This window comes from Mesoplodon densirostris, chromosome 6 (genome assembly GCF_025265405.1).
Source record: "Mesoplodon densirostris isolate mMesDen1 chromosome 6, mMesDen1 primary haplotype, whole genome shotgun sequence".
Classification (NCBI taxonomy): domain Eukaryota; kingdom Metazoa; phylum Chordata; class Mammalia; order Artiodactyla; family Ziphiidae; genus Mesoplodon; species Mesoplodon densirostris.
Window position 1 is genome coordinate 124781635 of NC_082666.1, and position 18514 is coordinate 124800148.

The following is an 18514-nucleotide window of genomic DNA, read 5'->3' on the forward strand; positions in this document are numbered from 1 at the left end:
GGCAGGGGAGTCTGGGGAGGATCAGTCACACATAAATCTATTTTACACATCTCACTCATCACCGCACTTTGCAAAACGTCCCTTATGGGTCTAATCTTTGCAGTAGCCCTGGGACAAGGTGGGTACCACTATTCCCCTTTTAGAGTTATGAAAACTGAGGCTGGGAGAGGTTGTCTTCAGGCCGCACACTGGTAAGTTGCAAAGTGAGGCCTTTAGCTCCCTGGAAGGGTTTATGCACGTGGAGGTCAGCTGAGTGGCAGGAATCACAGGGGTGCTCCCCCCAGGAGCCCAGACACTAGCCCTGCATGAACATTATGCCTGGCAGACAGGCCTAGGCCACCTGTGCTCTCAGCAGTCCACTCCCTCCTGGGAGGTGGAATCTCAGGCCCGGCTGCACTGTCCCCTCAGAAGAGTGTCTTTCCCGCATCCCCTATGTGAGGGTCTCCAGTCCCTACTGGCCCCCACAGAAGGGCTGTGCTAATTGCCACCCGCCCTCACTTGTGTTTTAGCATCCTGCTTCCAGCTCCTGCACCATGAAAATCCTGTTTTGTGACCTCCTGCTTCTCAGCCTCTTCTCCAGCGTGTCCAGCAGCTGTCAGAAGGACTGTATGGCCTGCAGAGAGAAGCTCCGCCCCGCTCTTGACAGCTTCAACCTTGAGGTAGGTCCGGGAGCAGCCCTGTCTTCCCCTCCCTCCCCCCAAGGTCACGTGACTCTCCCAGTGTCAGATGGTCTGTAGGAAACAGATGTGGACTTGAGCATCTTCTGAAAGCAAACCCTGTCATCTTTCCACTTTACCACGTGCATATAAAGACCCACCCATGCTGCCATTTTGTTCCCATCATTAAAATAATGCATACTGGGCTTCCCTGGTGGCGCAGTGGTTGAGAGTCCGCCTGCCGATGCAGGGGACACGGGTTCGTGCCCCGGTCCGGGAAGATCCCACATGCCGCGGAGCGGCTGGGCCTGTGAGCCATGGCCGCTGAGCCTGCACGTCCGGAGCCCGTGCTCCGCAACGGGAGAGGCCACGGCAGTGAGAGGTCCACATACCACAAAAAAATAAAAATAAAAAGATAATGCATACTCATTCTAGAAAATTTGGCAAATTCCAAAAACTATTTTAAAAAAATTTTTAGTCACCTTTAATCCCACCAGAGAAAGAATCCTAGTTTTTTCACTTGCTATGTTACACAAGGATAAGTTTCCCCTGTTATTAACATTATTTTAAATTACTTCTTCCCATGAGTACAGTATACTTAGCGTAACCAATCCCCTCCTGTTGAACATGTATGTTGCCCTTCAGTTTTGATATTACAGACAGTTCTCCAATGAACACCTAAATGCTCTCTTGTATTTTAAATTTTGATTTGAGCACTAAATTTCTTTTTACTAAGTAAGCTGCTTTCTCACCTGCTTTCATTACAGTTTAGTTATTCCTCTCCTATTGAATCCAGTATAACTCAATTACTTTTTCTTTGTCGTCAAGTAAACTCTTTTCAAAAGATGCCATGTTTTGGGCTTCCCTGGTGGCGCAGTGGTTGAGAGTCCGCCTGCCGATGCAGGGGACACGGGTTCGTGCCCCGATCCCGGAAGATCCCACATGCCGCGGAGCGGCTGGGCCCGCGAGCCATGGCCACGGAGCCTGTGTTTCCGGAGCCTGTGCTCCGCAACGGGAGAGGCCACAGCAGTGAGAGGCCCGCGTACAGCAAAAAAAAACAAAACAAAAAAAAACAAACAAACAAACAAAAAGATGCCATGTTTGAAACTCCTCAACCTTTAAGAACAAACTTTCGCCTACTGTTCCTTAAGGCAAGCGTACAAATATAGGAACCAAGTACTCACGCTGGGATAACACCCTAACGTGAGCAGACACAGCCCCCGACGCACCCAAACACCAAGCTCCTCCTGTGCCAGCTCAGTGGTTTTCAAGTCTGTTTCCTAAACAGTAAGAACCACCGAATCATGAAGCGCATCCCCCGAGAACCCATTCAAAGTTCATCCATCCTCCTCATTCAGCCTCATGGGTTTCCTGAGCACCTACTATGTGCTGAGCACTGGGCTAGGCCAAGGGCCCTGAGATGAGCGGATGGATGGCTTTTGCAACTGGTGGGAGAGAAGAACCCCCAATCCCTCCATGAGCGTAATGACTGAGCCCCAGGGAAGCAAGAACAGGGGACCCCAACCTAGTCTAGAGGGGCAGAGGGGGCTTTTGGAGGAACTAAGTCTTTAAGGAAACCGAAAGAGGATCGGTAGTGAAGAGGCAGGGAGCGAGAGCCCCAGGTGCCCAGGTAATGGAGGGAGGCGTGGGGGAGGGGAGGGGGGCACATGTGCAAATGCCTTTTGGGGGAGGGGAGCGGCAATTAAGGAACTGAGAAAAGCTGCGTTTGGCTAGAACACAGAAGGCCCACCTGCCTTTTCTGTGCAGCCCAGAGAGGCTTAAAATTTCACCCCAAACAAAACGCTTTCCCTTGGCCTTAGTAAACAGAGCAGACAACTAGTTTACACGTAAACCAGTGAAGGAGTTGACCAAGCAATAATCTCATAAGCGCCACACTTTTAAGGCTCTGAGGCTGCAACCTAGACAAGACAAAGTTGTGAACAATTCCTGAGTCACAAGCTTTAAGTGCAACCCTTTATCTCCCACTCAAAAAAGCATTAGGACTCGAACAGATATTTGTACACCCATGTTCATAACAGCATTACACACAAGGGTCAAAAGGTGGAAATGACTCAACCGACCATGGAGAGATGAACGGATAAAGCAAATACGGTCTATGCATACAGTGGAATATCATTCAGCTTTAAAAAGGAAGGGAATGGTGACACACGTTACGGCATGGATGAGCCCTGAAGATGTATGCTAAGTGAAATAAGCCAGTCACAAAAGGACAAATGCCGTAGGATTCCACTTACCTTAGGTTCCTAGAGCAGTCTGATTCGTGGAAACAGGAAGTAGAATGGGGGTTACCAAGGGCTGGGGAAAGAGGAAAGGGGAGTTAGTGTTTCACCGGTACAAAGTTTCAGTTTGGGAAAAGGAAAAAGTTCTAGAGATGGTTGGGGGAGTTGATGGTAGGACAACAATGTGAATATATCAATACTTAATACCACTGAGCTGTACGCTTAAAAAGGGTTCAAATGCTAAATTTGATGATATGTGTATTTCACAATAGAAAAAAATAGAAAAACAGAAAAAATAGAAAAATCCTCAACTGCAACGATAATCCTAAGTCTGCTCTAATTTATTTTTTTACAAAGTAAAGCATTCATGGATCTAGGTGGTTTGTTTGTAACAAACATCGCACCTGACTGTGAAGCACTATGATGCTCCCACTGCCGGGACACCTTGACCTTGGGGGGGCCCTGTTCTGGGACAATAGAGGCCACCAGGGACAGATTCTCTCCAGCCTGCTTATAGCCATCTCAGGACCTGTCCTCCTGCCCTTTCTTCTTCCTCTGTACCACTGATTTTCCTGCTGGGAATTTTTCCTTTTTCCCCTCTCCCACTTGCTCTTTCCTTCCCTCCATTGTCATGTTTTTTGTTTGTTTGTTTTTTGCGGTATGCGGGCCTCTCACCGTTCCAGCCTCTCCCGTTGCGGAGCACAGGCTCCGGACGCGCAAGCTCAGCGGCCATGGCTCACGGGCCCAGCTGCTCCGTGGCACGTGAGCTCCTCCCGGACCGGGGCACGAACCCGCGTCCCCTGCATCGGCAGGCGGACTCCCAACCACTGCGCCACCAGGGAAGCGCCCGTTGTCATGTTTTTGAAAGAGTATCTACACTTGTGACTTTGAGCGCCTTGCGTCTACCTCGCTCCTTAGCTGCTGTCGGAGGTCACCAGCAGCTCCTAACCACAGAAGCCCCGGCAGGTGTGCAGGCTTCCTCTCCTCGTCCTCTCTGGGTGAAGCCGGCTCTCTTCCCCACTCTGACTCTTCCTTTTCTGCCTCCTGTTGCGGCCCTGTTCCTTTTCCTGCCCCCTGAACATAAGCAATCGCCAAGATTCCCTGCTTCTTACCTCCTTCTGAGATGCCGCATCCACTTTCCAGGTCGTCCGCTCTCCCCAGACAGCAGGTAACGCCCAAAGGTACACTCTTCACCTCTTCTCTGCTGGGCTTCCATCACTTTCCATAGTTTCTGGAAAATCCAGGCTTCCCTTCCCTTTCCACAGCTCCAAGAACCTGACCTGCCGCCATCTTGCTCATGGCTCTCCCTCCTCCCCCAGCCAATAAATCCTGCTCTCAAAACCCAGATCAGGTTTCACCTCTTAAGAGAATCTTTGCTGATTCTCCACCTGGCCCCAGTTGAGCCAGCCCCTAGCTCCTTTACTCTCTGATGATTATTTGCGTCGGCTAGTCTCTCACCACCAGGTATGAGCTTTCTTTGCTGATTATTCTGGGTATCCCCAGCATGTTGCAGTGTGGGGCACAGAGCAGTACTCAGTTAAGAGGTCCCATGGAAATTGTAAAATTGCAAGACCTTTAGTCTCCTAATAGGTGCAGGCCCTGCACAGTTTTTACACAGGTGTCTTTCAAAGCCAGTAAAGAATCTGGAGCCTGTTTCCATTTCTCCATAGCATCTTCAATCTCTGGGGTCCAGACAACACTTAGAAAATGGCCAGTTCTAGCCTGACCGTGAGGGATAATCCCTGCCAGTGCCTGCTGGCCCCCAGAGGACCTGGCTGCCTGGCTGTTTGGTTTCTAGCTTGTATTCACTTTTAACCTATTTTTTTTAAGTTTTATGAGAGGCCTAGAATTGAGGCAACCATATCTCATTTCCAAATCTTTCGACCCTTGAGTATGTCCACTCTGTGAATGATGGGGGACTCAGATATTTAGGCAAGGGTCAGCTCCCCAATCCCCCCACCAAATGACATCATCCCCAGGACCATCTGGACCCTCGGCTTCATCAAAAATCTCTTTATTTCTCATTCCAGGGCAGTGGTCCAAGTATGGTTGTCTTTTTGGTAGACTATCATTTTGGTCAGTAAATGATTCACACATCCCCAAACCATTGCAATGTCCTGGGCTTTCAGCTAAACTGTGAGTGGTACTTACACCATCGGCTTAAGAAGAAAAAAACTAGATTCACTGAGTTGTTTTAGAGACAAAGAAGAAGGTAACTCCCAAGAAAGATCTGGGGAAATTTATTTAAATTCCCTAAAACTCTATTAAAAGCAGAAGAAACTACCTTCTGCTAGTACTTTGTCTTCATTACATGAAAATTCTTAGTAGTTGACTTGCAGTCGGAGTTCCTGATACGTTTTTCTTTTGTACTATTCCTCTGCTGGCCTGCTTGTGTTGGCCCTCAGATATTCTGGCAGAACCTCCTAAAGCAAATAGATCTCAAATGTCTCTCTGTCAGAAGTGGTTGGATTCCTTAGTGGCAGAAACGTGACAAACTCAATGAGCTGCTTCTTTTCCTTCCAATGGGCTCGTGGGCCTGTTTCCCTAATCTTTGATCCCAGACATCCAAATGGCCCTTTGCTCAGTTTCCTCCCAAGCCCAGCTTTACAGATCAATTTGGCACCAATCTGGGACTTTCCAGATGCTCCTGGGCACTGTGGCTTAATATAGCAATGTCATCAGTGTGGGCTGTGAAAATGTGTCCAGCTCACTTAACGGGCCATTAACCCATCTCTGGAAAGAAGCTGGTGGGTCCCTCAGACCAGACAGTTTAGGCATTAAGCTCATATGCGCATCTGGTGCTACAAATGCTGTTGCGAATTTGGATTCCTCATTTTTGCCCAAAACCTTCTCCTAAATCAAGAATTGAGACGATTTTGTTAGTACCTAATTCATCTAATAGTACGTTGAGTCTCGGTGTGGGCTCTGCATCTGGTTTGATCCTAGAATTTCATTTTCTCTGATTGACACACAACGTAATTACCATCTGGGCTTAGAAACTCAGAGGCTCACAGAAGATCTGATAGCCTCTGGGCTTAACAGCTTCCACCTGTTTCTGTAAATGGAAGGAGCAGAACAATACAACAAGCACTTTGAGGGTCCTACTCTGTGAGGATCAGACCGAGTGTGCTCCAAATGTCCATTTCACCTCTACACTTTACACTTCTGAAACCGCACAACTCAGATTGGGACTGGAACCACTGGGGCTGGGACTGGAACCCAGCCAAAACCCAGATTGGGACTGGAACCCATGGTCTTATAATTGAGATCACCCACCTGGTCTCAGGACTTAATGAGGCTCAGATGCTTTATGTCTCATCACAGAAAATTCAGTAAAAGACAAAGTGGAAGGTAGGAAGTGGATTTATTTAGAGAGATACACATTCCATAGACAGAGTGCAGTCATCTCAAAAGGTGAGAACGGCCCTGGGAGAAACACACTCCACAGATCGTGAGCCATCTCAGAAGGAGAGAGGCCCCGAAATATGGGGTGGTTAATTTTTATGGGCTGGGTAATTTCACAGGCTAATGAGCGGGAGGATTATTCCAACTATTTTGCAGAGGGGGAGGAGATTTCCAGGAATTGGACCACCAGCCACTTTTGGACCTTTTATGGTCAGCCCCGGAACGGTCATGGCACCTGTAGGTGTGTCATTTAGATGTTAATGTATTACAGTGAGTGTATAATGAGGCTCAACGTTCCACTGGAGGTCGAATCTTCCACCGTCTTGGACCTAGCTGGTTCTAACCTGTTTGTATCATATCTTCTAGGGCTATGTCATTCTTTTAGAGTTTATGCCTTGCTCCCTTCCCTCTTGTTTCACTTCTACTGGCTTTCCCAGTGCTACCCATGCTTTCCTGTTATCTCCTTGACTCTGTAGTATAGGGTTTCTCAGACTCATCACTGTAGATATATTAGGCTGGATAATTATTTGTTGGGGAGGAGGGGGCTGTCCTATGCATTGTAGCATGTTTGCTAGTGTCCCTGTGAAACAGAGCAGGACTCTGTGGGACCCTCCTGGGTACAAATCCTTTCTGTGTCCCCCATTCCTTTTTTTGTAGGAAATAGGCTTCATCCAGCCTCCAGAACTTTCCCTGAGTTCCAAAGGGTAGGTTCAAACAGTTGTTAATCAAGGAAAAGGAAAGAACAATCAAACAATAGTGCAGCCTTGGGGCAGGGTTCCTCCTCAAGGGATACATATAACAATACCTTTGTGTTCTTCTGCGGGAACTAAGGCCCCCATCCTTAGAAGGATAGTAACTCCAGGCTGAGCACAAGATTCCTGGAGCACCTGTTACCTCACCACCAACACATCAGAGTCACACACCCTGCAGCCTTCACCCCAAATTTTGCCTATTAAAAACTTCTCCCCGAAAACCATCAGGGGTTTTGGGATTTTTGAACATGAGCCACCTGTTCTCCTTGCTTGGCCCTGCAATAAACCTTTCTCTGCTCCAGACTCCAGTGTTTCGGTTTGTCTGGCATCACTGTACATCGGGCACACAACCTTGTGTTCAGTAACAGCTGGCCTCTACTCACTGGATAGCAGTAGCATCCCTGCTCCCACCCACTGTGTGACAACCAAATGTGTCTCCAGACATTGCCAATTGTCCCCTGGGGGGCAAAATTGCTCCCAATTGAGACCCGCTGCTGTAGAGCAATAACCCAATAGGATGATGATCTAAAAGAACAAACTACAAATTAGTTCTACTCAGTTTTCTTCAAAGTGTTTCAGGAGCAGGCAAAGTGCAGACCCCAGTGACTCTCTGAAGGAGTCCCCAACCACCATGTTTCATGATGGTTTCTTCCTCCTCAGAGCCAGTTCCAAAGCAGGGTTTCTCAAAGTGTAATCCAGCCTCAGAATCGCCTGGGATGCTTAAAAATGCAAATTTCTGGACCCCACCCTCAGTTTACTGCATCAGAATCTCCAGGGGTATAGATTAAGAATTTGCATTCTAACAAACCCCAGTAGGGGTTCATAAAGACCACTCAAGTCTGCAGCTCCATTGTTCTAGAGTCCACCCTCCCCCTCTATGGAATTTTCCCATCATTCTTTCTTACCCAGTGAGTTTGTGGGTGTGAAAAACTGGTTTCTCTATGTATCTCATTGAGTTGTCAGCATCTCTGAGGAAACTCTAAATGGAAAAGACATACTCGAAAAAATCTTGTGTATCAGTAGGGGCCAACCTCACCACCTCTGGCCAGCAGGTAGTCTGGGCAAAGGTGTTCCTTGGAAACCTTACCAGTGAAGGAGAGTGAGAGTAACACTCCCACTGGATACCACCTCTTTTTCCTCTCTGGCCCAGTAGAAAAATGAGCAATTTCCCCATCAGAATCTTACTTTTTGGTCCCATAGAATCCTTATTTTCCCATTAGTTTCCACCAATTCGTATTGCAAGCACAGAGAAGTCACTGACTAGGAGGTGTCCTGGGTTGGGACTTGAAACACTGGAGTTCTGTTCAGGTTATACTGTTATTTCACCATGTAGTTTTGGACCCATTACGGAACCTCATTATGACATGGGAACATGGACCACACTGGTCGTTTCCAAACCTGGGCAAATCTCACAGTTACCTGAGCTTTGTAAAAATAAGCCTTAAACCCTGGTTCTATTCCTCAGAGGTTTAACTGGGTTATGAAATTCTGTGTTTTAAAAAGTTCTGCAGATGATTCAGATTCATACCCAGGTATAGGACCCATTGGGCCAGGTGTTGCCCAAGAAGTCTATGCAATGCCTTGATGATGCACAAGAAGAGTTGAGGCATCTCCCAGTGTGACCACTGGGCGACCTCAGCCACAGACCCCCTCTTCCTTCTCTTGTTTCTCTTCATTTCACATCCTCACTATGGACTCCACTTTGTATTCTAGCTATGAGATGCCTGGAATGCATACACGTTCTCCCTACAGCACAGCTAGCAGCCAAGTGAAGAGGTCCTAAGCCTGGAGTCCACAGATGCCCATCCATGGCTAGGCTTTAGAAGATGTATGAACCCCCTAAAATTATATGCAAACGTGACATGAATGTGCATTTCAACGGTGAAAGGGAGGGAATCCCTTATGGAGAATCATTAGATTCTCAAAAGAGTCCATGACCCCAAAAAAGGTGAAGAACCCTGGTCTAATGGGACAGCAAGACAAAGAGCTGCAACAGGGTGACAAACACTACATCATAAGCGTGTGCTAAATGACAGAGGAGTTCTAGTCTGGTTGCAACTAGCTGCAACTCCTGTTCTTCCAGTGACTCCCTTTCTCATCTTTTTTCTTTTCTTTTTTTCTTTTTTTTTTTTTAAGTTTTCCCTTTGTCACGCTTAGCTAAATATAAAGTGAATCCCTTATTAATACAGCTCAGGGCAACAAACCTCTACTTGAAACCCTCCTATTTACTGGATGGAGAAGATTCCTCCATGAGTAAGATGTGGTCCCTAACTTGTTATATTCTGTCTTGTAAGGTGTTACAATTATACTAAGCATTCAAATTTCCACAAGCACAAAACAAAGTTTTGTGGGAGCACAGAAGCAGGAGAGAGCAATTCCAGCTGGGGAGCCAGAAGCAGGTGTCATTGAGGGGTAGCTCTGGAGCCTGGCTGGCCCCAAAGGATGGATGGAAGGAGGTTATTCCATCAGAAGGAACAGAGTGAGAAAAGACATGTGGGGAAGGTGACATCGCCAGACCCCTTCTCTTTCTGCTTTACCTGTCTACGGCTGCCACCCTCATATGGTTCCATCCTCTGAGTCTCCTCAAGATTTCAAGATGGCCCATTGAACACCTGCCAAAATGTCCACATTCTAAGCAGGAGGCTGGAGGAAGGGGAGAAAGAAGGGAAAAAAAGATGTTCTTCCCGGATAAGTCAGCCCCCTACTTTCCCAGAAGCCCCACCTGGTCCTTTCCATGTATATGTCATCGGCCACCTCTGGCTACAAAGGAGGTTGGAAAACATATATGTGGCCTTCAGGAAGAAACAAGTGTCCTCTCTCTTTTAAAAAAAAAAAATTATTTATTTATTTGGTTGCACCTGGTCTTAGTTGCAGCAGGTGGGCTCCTTAGTTGTGGCATGCGAACTCTTAGTTGCAGCTTGCATGTGGGATCTCAGTTCCCCGACCGGGGATCGAACCCATGCCCTCTGTATTGGGAGAGCAGAGTCTTAATCACTGCGCCACCAGGGAAGTCACAGAAGTGTTCTCTTAGTAAGGAAGAGGGGAGATGGGTACAGAATGGGCAGGTGGTAGCCTTTGCCCCAGAAGAGAAGGTGGGCTTTATTCTTAACAAATTGTACTTAATGTGTTGGTCAGACATTTTGATGGAGATAGAAGACAGGGATCAGAGAAGTGTCTGGACTTCAGGAGGTAACAGGTACCAGATATAGAGACCTGGGGTGCCCTGAAAGAAGTGATGACCAAAATCACAGAAATGAACAAAGTCACCAAGGGGCAGATTGTAAAGAGAGATGCGAAGTGTAAAGACCGAATCTTAGGAACACAGGAGGAAGGAGCACAAACAGTCTGAGAGGTGAGTGCAGTATCAGAAAGAGAATTTTCAGGAGGTTGTGGTCCCCATTACCAAATGCTGTAGGTCAAGGAGAAGGAACTAAGCAGGACCATTTGGCTCTTGTGACTAGGAAGTCACTGGAGGTCCCTCAAATAGGGATGAGGGTGGGAAGCAGATTTCAAGGAGTTGAGGAGAAAGTGGAAGATGCTGAGATAGAGACATGGGCACATGGCCACATCTTGGAGAACCTGGGCAGTGACAGAAGAGGGGCAGGGTTGGAGGTGGCAAAGGCTTCAGGAGAAGTCAGATTGAAGGAAACATTTTGAGGGTTTGGTGGAACAGCCTGTGAGGTCTGTGATTTAAGCTGCACACATATCTCACTCCTTGGTTAGAGATCAGGTTGGAAACCTGTAGAGGCATCTATGCCACTCTGAACACCTGGGTGGATGGTTTTTTGTTGTTGTTGTTGTTTTGCAGTACGCGGGCCTCTCACTGTTGTGGCCTCTCCCATTGCGGAGCACAGGCTCCGGACGCGCAGGCTCAGCGGCCATGGCTCACGGGCCCAGCTGCTCCGCGGCATGTGGGATCTTCCCGGACCGGGGCACAAACCCGTGTCCCCTGCATCGGCAGGCGGACTCTCAACCACTGCGCCACCAGGGAAGCCCTGGGTGGATGTTTTTGCTCCCCAGGTAGGGCCGATGAGGCACACACACATCTTCTCACGTCCCACACCTGCCCAGGCAGAGCAGTAACTCTTGATGCCCTGTAAGCCAAGCAAAGACTCCGAGGTCTGACGAAGGGCTCTCTGCCGCTTCCTGCTGACCATGATGTCAAGGTCAGGTTGAAAGGTGGTTTCCATCTGGCTAAGGCCAGAAACACAGAGAGGAGCATTCAGGGTGAAGTCAAAACAGCAAATAAGAAAAAAAAAGTTGGAGGCAGAGGCTTCCAGGAGACCTAATCGGAGTCCGGAATGTGGGAGGAAAGGGCCAAGGGCCAAGGGCCAAGGCCAGGACCAGTCAGGAGGGTGGGAGATATCATGGTCAGGTTGGTAGTCTAGATGAGAAATGGAGACGCCTGGAGAGACAGCGCAGCAGCAGAAGTTCCTTGGGGGCTGGCGGGTCTACTGGGTTGTGTCCGATGTTCCCCGAATACCCAACCTGCCTACATCCCAAAGTCTTGACCCCCATTTTCTTTTTTAAAAATTTATTTTGTTGAAGTATAGTTGATTTACAATGTTGTGTTAATTTCTGCTGTAGAGCAAAGTGACTCAGTTATACACATATATACATTCTTTTTCATATTCTTTTCCATTATGGTTTATCCCAGGACATTGAATACAGTTCCCTGTGCTATGCAGTAGGACCTTGTTATCCATCCATTCTATACGTAATAGTTGGCATCTACTAACCTCGAACTCCCAATCCATCCCTCCCCCACTCTCCTCCCCCTTGGCAACCACAAGTCTGTTTGACCCCCATTTTCTATAACTGATGCACAGATAGTGAAGACTAGTGTATGTGAGGTGAAAAATGAATCACACCGAGGTTGATCTTTACCTGGTGACCTTAAAATAACCATGCAGATTTAACTACGTGACTACATACTTTGACATCCCCAATTTCTTAAACCGATCTGACCTCTCCTAAGCTTGATAAGAGAACAAAATACAATTCTTCTTTATGGGTGACCCTGATGAGCTGTGTTTGGCTCCAAAAACGCGACGAAGGCTATAACGCGGTGCAGATTTGGTGCACTCATTCCGTTAACTTGCTGTGTCACCTGTGGTGAGTTAACCTTACCTCCCTGAGCCCCAGTTTTCTTTGTGAAATGACAGAGCTGGGCTAGTTTTCTGCTTCTTTCCAGTTCTGAAATTCTACGAACTTAAATAACTGCATGTAAAACTGCTGCATGGTACTTGATAAATGGGTGCTTCAGGAGCACTTGCACTGGCACCAAGGTAGACGCCAGAAGGACTTGACCTCCTCATGGGCTTGGACCAATAGCTGTCCCTGGTCTTTCTCCCTCCTCCACCTCCATCTTTGCAGGTGTGCATCCTCGAGTGTGAAGGGAAGGTTTTCTCTGGCTCCCTCTGGACTCCGTGCACCAAGGTCATGGCGAGGGGCTCCTGGCAGCTCAGCCCTGCTGACCCAGACCACGTGGCAGCTGCTCTTGACCAGCCAAGAGCCTCTGAGATGCAGCATCTGAAGAGAATGCCCCGTGTCAGGAGCCTCTTCCAAGCTCAGAAAGGGACAGAGCCTGGCACGGAGGAGGTGGGGGACACGGAGCAGAAGCAGCTGCAGAAGAGGTTCGGGGGTTTCACCGGCGCCCGGAAGTCGGCCCGGAAGTTGGCCAACCAGAAGCGGTTCAGTGAGTTTATGAGACAGTACCTGGTCCTGAGCATGCAGTCCAGCCAGCGCCGGCGCACCCTGAACCAGAATGGTAATGCGTAGCCGGAAGGGGAGCCCCTCCCAGCTGTACCGTCCACTTCAACCCATGAGTGAGTGGGGCCCGAATGAGCTGGGGGCAAAAAGAAACCTCCTCTACCCCTGTCTTAGCCATCCTCCCTGGCCTGGCCCCCAAACACACACACACACCCTACACCACCTCCAGGGCTTCAGCTCCTGGGAGGCCTGGGAGGTAAACCCACCTCCCTACCTCCTGCCCACCTTCTCTCTGGGAGCAAAGATTTTCCCGGGAATGCTCTCGACGCTGACCACTGCCATTAAGAGACTGGTTACCATGGGGATAATAGTAGCGTGTTGAGATAACTAATTCCTCTATAGCTCTCCAGGAGCTTAGTTTCTATGGGGACAGTTAAGTGGACCAATCCTCCTATCTGGTTGCCATAGAAACCATTCACTCACCTTTCCTCCGAGACTAAGAACTGAGAACTGGACCTACGCTTAGCCATTCGCAGAGAGTCTGATTTCTGTGGTTGTGATGTTGCTATTTCACCTTCAAAGATGGCTTAGCTGTCCCTTCCCTCCCCCCCTGTATCTCAAGGTGACTGGCTTCCATGGAAACCATTAAACGTTCCCCATCTCCCCCAGTCAAGGAGTTCTGGTTAGGACCAGTTCTTGTCAGGACACTTTCTGCTTTTCTTTCTTCCACACATCAGTCGTCCATCTGACCACTTGGCCAGAGACGGGCTGATTCTTTGCAGCCAATGGAACCTGAGCAAGGCTTTGAGAATCTGGCCCAAATGACCTGAGTCGCTTTTGGAAGAGGGACTAAGGGATCATCCTCTTTCCTCAGTTTTCGCCTCTTTCCAGGCGCCATTTTTGTTTTGTGTTTGTTTGCTTGCTTGCCCTTTTTCCTCTCCCCTTCTGGTATGTTCTTACCCCCATAGACATGTTTATACATGTACCTATAATGCAGACCAGATGATAAACACCAGAGATGCTAATTTATTGCCCAGTCATTACAAACTCAGCTTTCCTCAGCCCATCAACTTATACGTAACTTTGAGTGGCACAGGGAACCAGCACAGTGGAATTGTCTGAAAATCTAAGAAAATCCCAACCATCAAGCATATATGCCTTAATTCCTGTGTGGGAATATGATTATCTGCAGGATCTCATAGCTTTCCTTAAACAGTCTAGAAACTTCCCCTAACAGAAAGTACTAATCAGTTGGTCAAAAACTTTCCCCAAACATTGTTACCCAGGTGGGGGCTTTTCCCTGACTCACGAGGCATAAGAGGAAAAAGTCTGCATGTGCCGTGTTATTTTGCTTCCCGTACGACAAAGGTAGCCAGATTGTTAAAAATCTTCCTTCAAAGTATATTAATACACGTGTGAATCTTTGGCATCCACGCTTTAGCAGGGAGGCAGCCCACGTAGTGCTCTGCAGGTAGGCTGGCTTGTTTGCAAAACATCCATTGCCAAATACGGGTATATGTATTAAGTTGTGAGCCGAAGGCCGCCGTGTTTATTTTAGCAGAATGACTAATCTCTGAAGGCCCTGAATTAACCTGCACTGTTTCTGAAGTCATATTCTTGGATCCTTAACAAGCATTCTATTTTTCCTAAGCCATTCCTGCACAGGACCTAACGGTAAATCTTTCAGATTGAATTCTTTCAAATCTTAAAGATATTCTTCTTTAAAGGGACCCTCAAGGAACACTGAAGACATGTCTAACGCTGAACTGCAACCATTTTCTTTACATAAAGACAGTTCAGAATCAGTCACATTAGCAAGAATCAATCTATTTAAAAAAACAAAACAAAAACTATTTGAGCCCCTATTCAGGTAATTGGTTTTTCTAGTTATCTATTAAGCTTCCAATGGAGCTGCACTGAAACATAACTGGTAACCAGCTTCTGTCTGTGGCTTTGCTCAAGATATAAAGTTCTTGATGGAAACACTGCAGATATTAACCAGCTCATGTGGGTGTTATTGATTGCTCTCCTCCTGTGACCATCTCACTCATTCTTTTTTCCACGCATTCATGGTTGCCGAGTTCCAGTGCAAATGTGTATTTATGAGTCCCTTAAGCCTGTCTTTATTCGCCTATACATACTCCAACCAGCCCCACACATGCTTGAGATTTCTCCACGGCTGGGGGACTCCTGTTGCCAGGCTGTTCTGGACTCCTGAGACATCCAACACCAACCTATATTTAGAAGGCTGGAGGAAAGGGCGCCACCTAACACACGGGATAAAGAGCGCTTATTCAGGGACTTCTCTGGCTGTCCAGTGGTTAAGACTCTGCGCTTCTAACGCAGGGGGGTGTGAGTTCAATCCCTGGCCGGTGAACTGAGATCCCACATGCCACACGGTGCGGCCAAAAAATTTTTAAAAAAACCCTTATTCAGAAAGTATAATTGTTACTGGGTCTAAGCTCGGCCACACGACAGGCCAATAACTGAGAGATGAGTTGTTGGGACAAAGCAAAATGACTTTATTCGGGAAGCCAGCAAACCGAGGAGACGGTGAGCCAAACCATCTTGCCTGAGTTAGAATTCAGGCTCCTTTTATACTAAAAGGGGAGGGAGTAAAGGCCAACATTTCCTGGTTCCCATCAGCCTCCAGAGGGGATGTGTTCATTTCTTCCTCCCTGCGGTCATTCACAGGTGGGCCTGGTCAGGATGTTTCCTGTGAGCTAAACAAAGGTATTTTAGCTGAATGCTCATTACCTGGGAAGCAGGATTCCCAGAGATGGGCCTTTATGTATAACTTAAGCTTATAGGCAACATCCCTTTAGTGATTAACATGTAATAGAATACAGAAGTTCTTCCCTATTACATAATGATGTCCTAGAAAGGAAGGACCCTGGGGTGCAGGACCAGTTCTAGACAGACCTGTGAAAAGTGCACAACGGGTCGTGGTATATACCGTCCCTTTTCCTCTCTTCTGCTGTCCCTGGCCTTGAACTTCCAGACAGTGGAAAGTAAGCAGGTTCATTCCTGGTGAGAAATTAGTGAAGTTAGCACTTGTATTATAAAGGAGAGCCATAAGTGAGGGCTCTATTTAGCCTGAAGAAATGAATTACCACACACAGATTCTAAACTCCAGGGATGAGAGAACCGCTTCTGGACAGTTCTCCCCTTCTGACTTTCAAGCTCTAGCCCACAGACCTCCCTTCATTCTGTTGGTCCTGCCCCTAGACCGGGGGCCAGGAAAGCAGGTATGTAGAGACAGGCAGGGAACCCTTCTTGCTGCTTTTGGGGCTAATTCTGTGAATGACAGCTTTTCTTTGCCTCCTGGCTATTGCTCAGGCACGAGGGGACACAGAACTGAAGGGTCAGAAAAACTGTCAGGTTTTGCCACTGTCATCATTTCTGTCTCCCCAGGTGTCCGGGTGATCCACAAATCAGCATGTCTCCAGCCCCAGACCTGCCGGCTGGGAATCAGGATTCCTTCCTCCCCAAGGCCCTGAGGCAGGCCTTGTCTCCAGGCCTCCACCCCCAGGGCCCAGCCCCATCTGGTTGTCTTTCCCTCCCCGCTCCTTCCTGCCCCCTCCCCCCATGGCATGTTTCATGACAACCCTGTTACTACATCAGAGTGTATTTTTGTAATCCTTCCAGCTAACATTTAAACAGCCCCAACTTTCCTTCTCACCCGCCTCTTCCCTCTTCTAGGGGTGGGTTCAAGGAACAGGAAATCAAGAGTGGGGTTTTGACTCGTCACTGCCATAACTTGTTTGTAAAAGAGCTGTTCTTTTTGACCTATTGTTTTAAACAGATATTTCTCCATTAAACTTATACTGAGCAAATGGTTAGCAAACTGGTTGGCTGCTTTTTTTTTTCTTAAAAAGTGAGCATTTTTATTCCTGAAGAGCCTTTAGTGAGAATAAAAACAGGGACAAAGAGGGACTGCCCTGGTGGGCCAGTGGTTAAGACTCCACGCTCCCAGTGCAGGGGGCTGGGTTTTGATCCCTAATGGGGGAATTAGATCCCGCAGGCATGCTGCAACTCACACCTGGCACAGCCAAAATAAATAAATAAATAAAAACTTTTTAAAAAGGAAAGACAGGGCTTCCCTGGTGGCGCAGTGGTTGAGAGCACCTGCCGATGCAGGGGATGCGGGTTTGTGCCCCGGTCCGGGAAGATCCCACATGCCGCAGAGCGGCTGGGCCCGTGAGCCATGGCCGCTGAGCCTGCGCGTCCGGAGCCTGTGCTCCGCAATGGGAGAGGCCACAACAGTGAGAGGCCCGTGTACCGCAAAAAAAAAAAAAAAAAAGAAAGAAAAGAAATGTTTACATCCAGAAATTACCCAGGAGTATGATCCAAAATGCAAAGCGGGGGAGGGGTGGGAGGCTGGGATTAGCAGATGCAAACTATTATATATAGGATGGATAAACAAGGTCCTACTATATAGCACAGGGAAATACCCTCAATATCCTGTGACAAAGCATAATGGAAACGAATATGAAAATATATATATATATATATATAAGTGGATCACCCCGCTGCACAGCAGAAACTGGTTGGCTGTTTTTTTGTTGTTGTTTTTTATAAATGTGTTTACTTTTTATTTATTTATTTTTGGCTGCATTGGGTCTTCGTTGCTGCGCACGGGCTTTCTCTAGTTGTGGTGCGCAGGCTTCTCATTGCGGTGGCTTCTCTTGTTGAGGAGCATGGACTCTAGGTGCGTGGGCTTCAGTAGTTGTGGCATGCAGGCTCAGCAGTTGTGGTGCATGGGCTTAGTTGCTCGGCGGTATGTGGGATCTCCCCTTACCAGGGCTCGAACCAGAGTCCCCTGCATTGGCAGGTGGAATCTTAACCACTGCACCACCAGGGAAGCCCTGGTTGGCTGTTTTTAAGCGAAGTAAGTGAGAAGCACAGACGCCGGACACATGGTCAGAGCTGCTTCTCCTGGTAGGCAGAGTTAAAAAGAGAGAGGCTCTGCTTTATATAAAGTGTGACGGGTGAGATACATGAGCAGAAACGCCGCGACTGTGCTGGGTCCCCAGATGCAAGCCCACAGCTGCGTGATTGGACCGGGCAGGATGGCGGGGGCCAGGTTGCTGGCCCCCCCCACCCAGTTTCTGACTCACTAGAAATTTGCATTTTTAACAAGTTCCAGGTGATGTAGAGCCTGCGGGTTTGGGACCCCCGGATTGGGTCGCAATTAACACGAAACATGTTACAATGTGTAATCATCAGTTCAGCCAAGAAACCTCGGGTCCACCCAGACGGAGTGCCTGCAGAGAGTCAAACATCTACAGAAGTAGACGGGGCCGTGGGAAATCAGTAAGGGAGGGAGGATAAGGCGCTCTGTTGGGGAACTGGGGGGCCCTGGTGAGGGATTACTGGAACCCAGTGAGAACTGTAGCTCCCTCTAGCGGTCAGTAGGGAAACGGCCACTCACTGTGCAGGGCAGTAAAGGTCGGCGAGATTCAAATACCCCAACTCCTCTCTCCTCCGTTCCCTTCCAACTCCAGCCTGTTGTCTCCAGTTGGTCAAACCCAACTGGAAGCCAGAAAGTTAGGGAGTCCTCGGATGCAGCCACAGAGGTAGGCCTGGGAGGGCCCAGGGCCGCAAACAGACGATGTCCAGCCCAAAGGCAGTGAACTGACTTAAAGGAGGGATGGGGGAAGGGGGTCAAACTGCAGCAGAGCAATGATTCTATTGGGGCTTTCTTAGAGAAGTGGGGCAAGGACAAGGGAAGGGGGAGAAAGGAGCC

The 18514-nt window shown here is 48.2% G+C and overlaps 1 protein-coding gene across 1 annotated transcript; it reads left to right on the top strand.

Annotated features, from left to right (window-relative positions):
- The first annotated feature begins 533 nt into the window (after positions 1 to 533).
- Positions 534 to 12834, top strand: PNOC (prepronociceptin). The gene is made up of 2 exons (XM_060102376.1): positions 534 to 659; positions 12430 to 12834. Exons 1-2 carry the CDS (start codon positions 534 to 536, stop codon positions 12832 to 12834), a joined length of 531 nt encoding a protein of 176 aa, XP_059958359.1.
- The last annotated feature ends 5680 nt before the right edge of the window (positions 12835 to 18514 follow it).

Coding starts and splice junctions, on each gene's coding strand:
- PNOC (XM_060102376.1), top strand. CDS start 534: ATGAAAATCCTGTTTTGTGACCTCCTGCTTCTCAGCCTCTTCTCCAGC. Junction 660..12,429: donor TTGACAGCTTCAACCTTGAG/GTAGGTCCGGGA, acceptor CCATCTTTGCAG/GTGTGCATCCTCGAGTGTGA.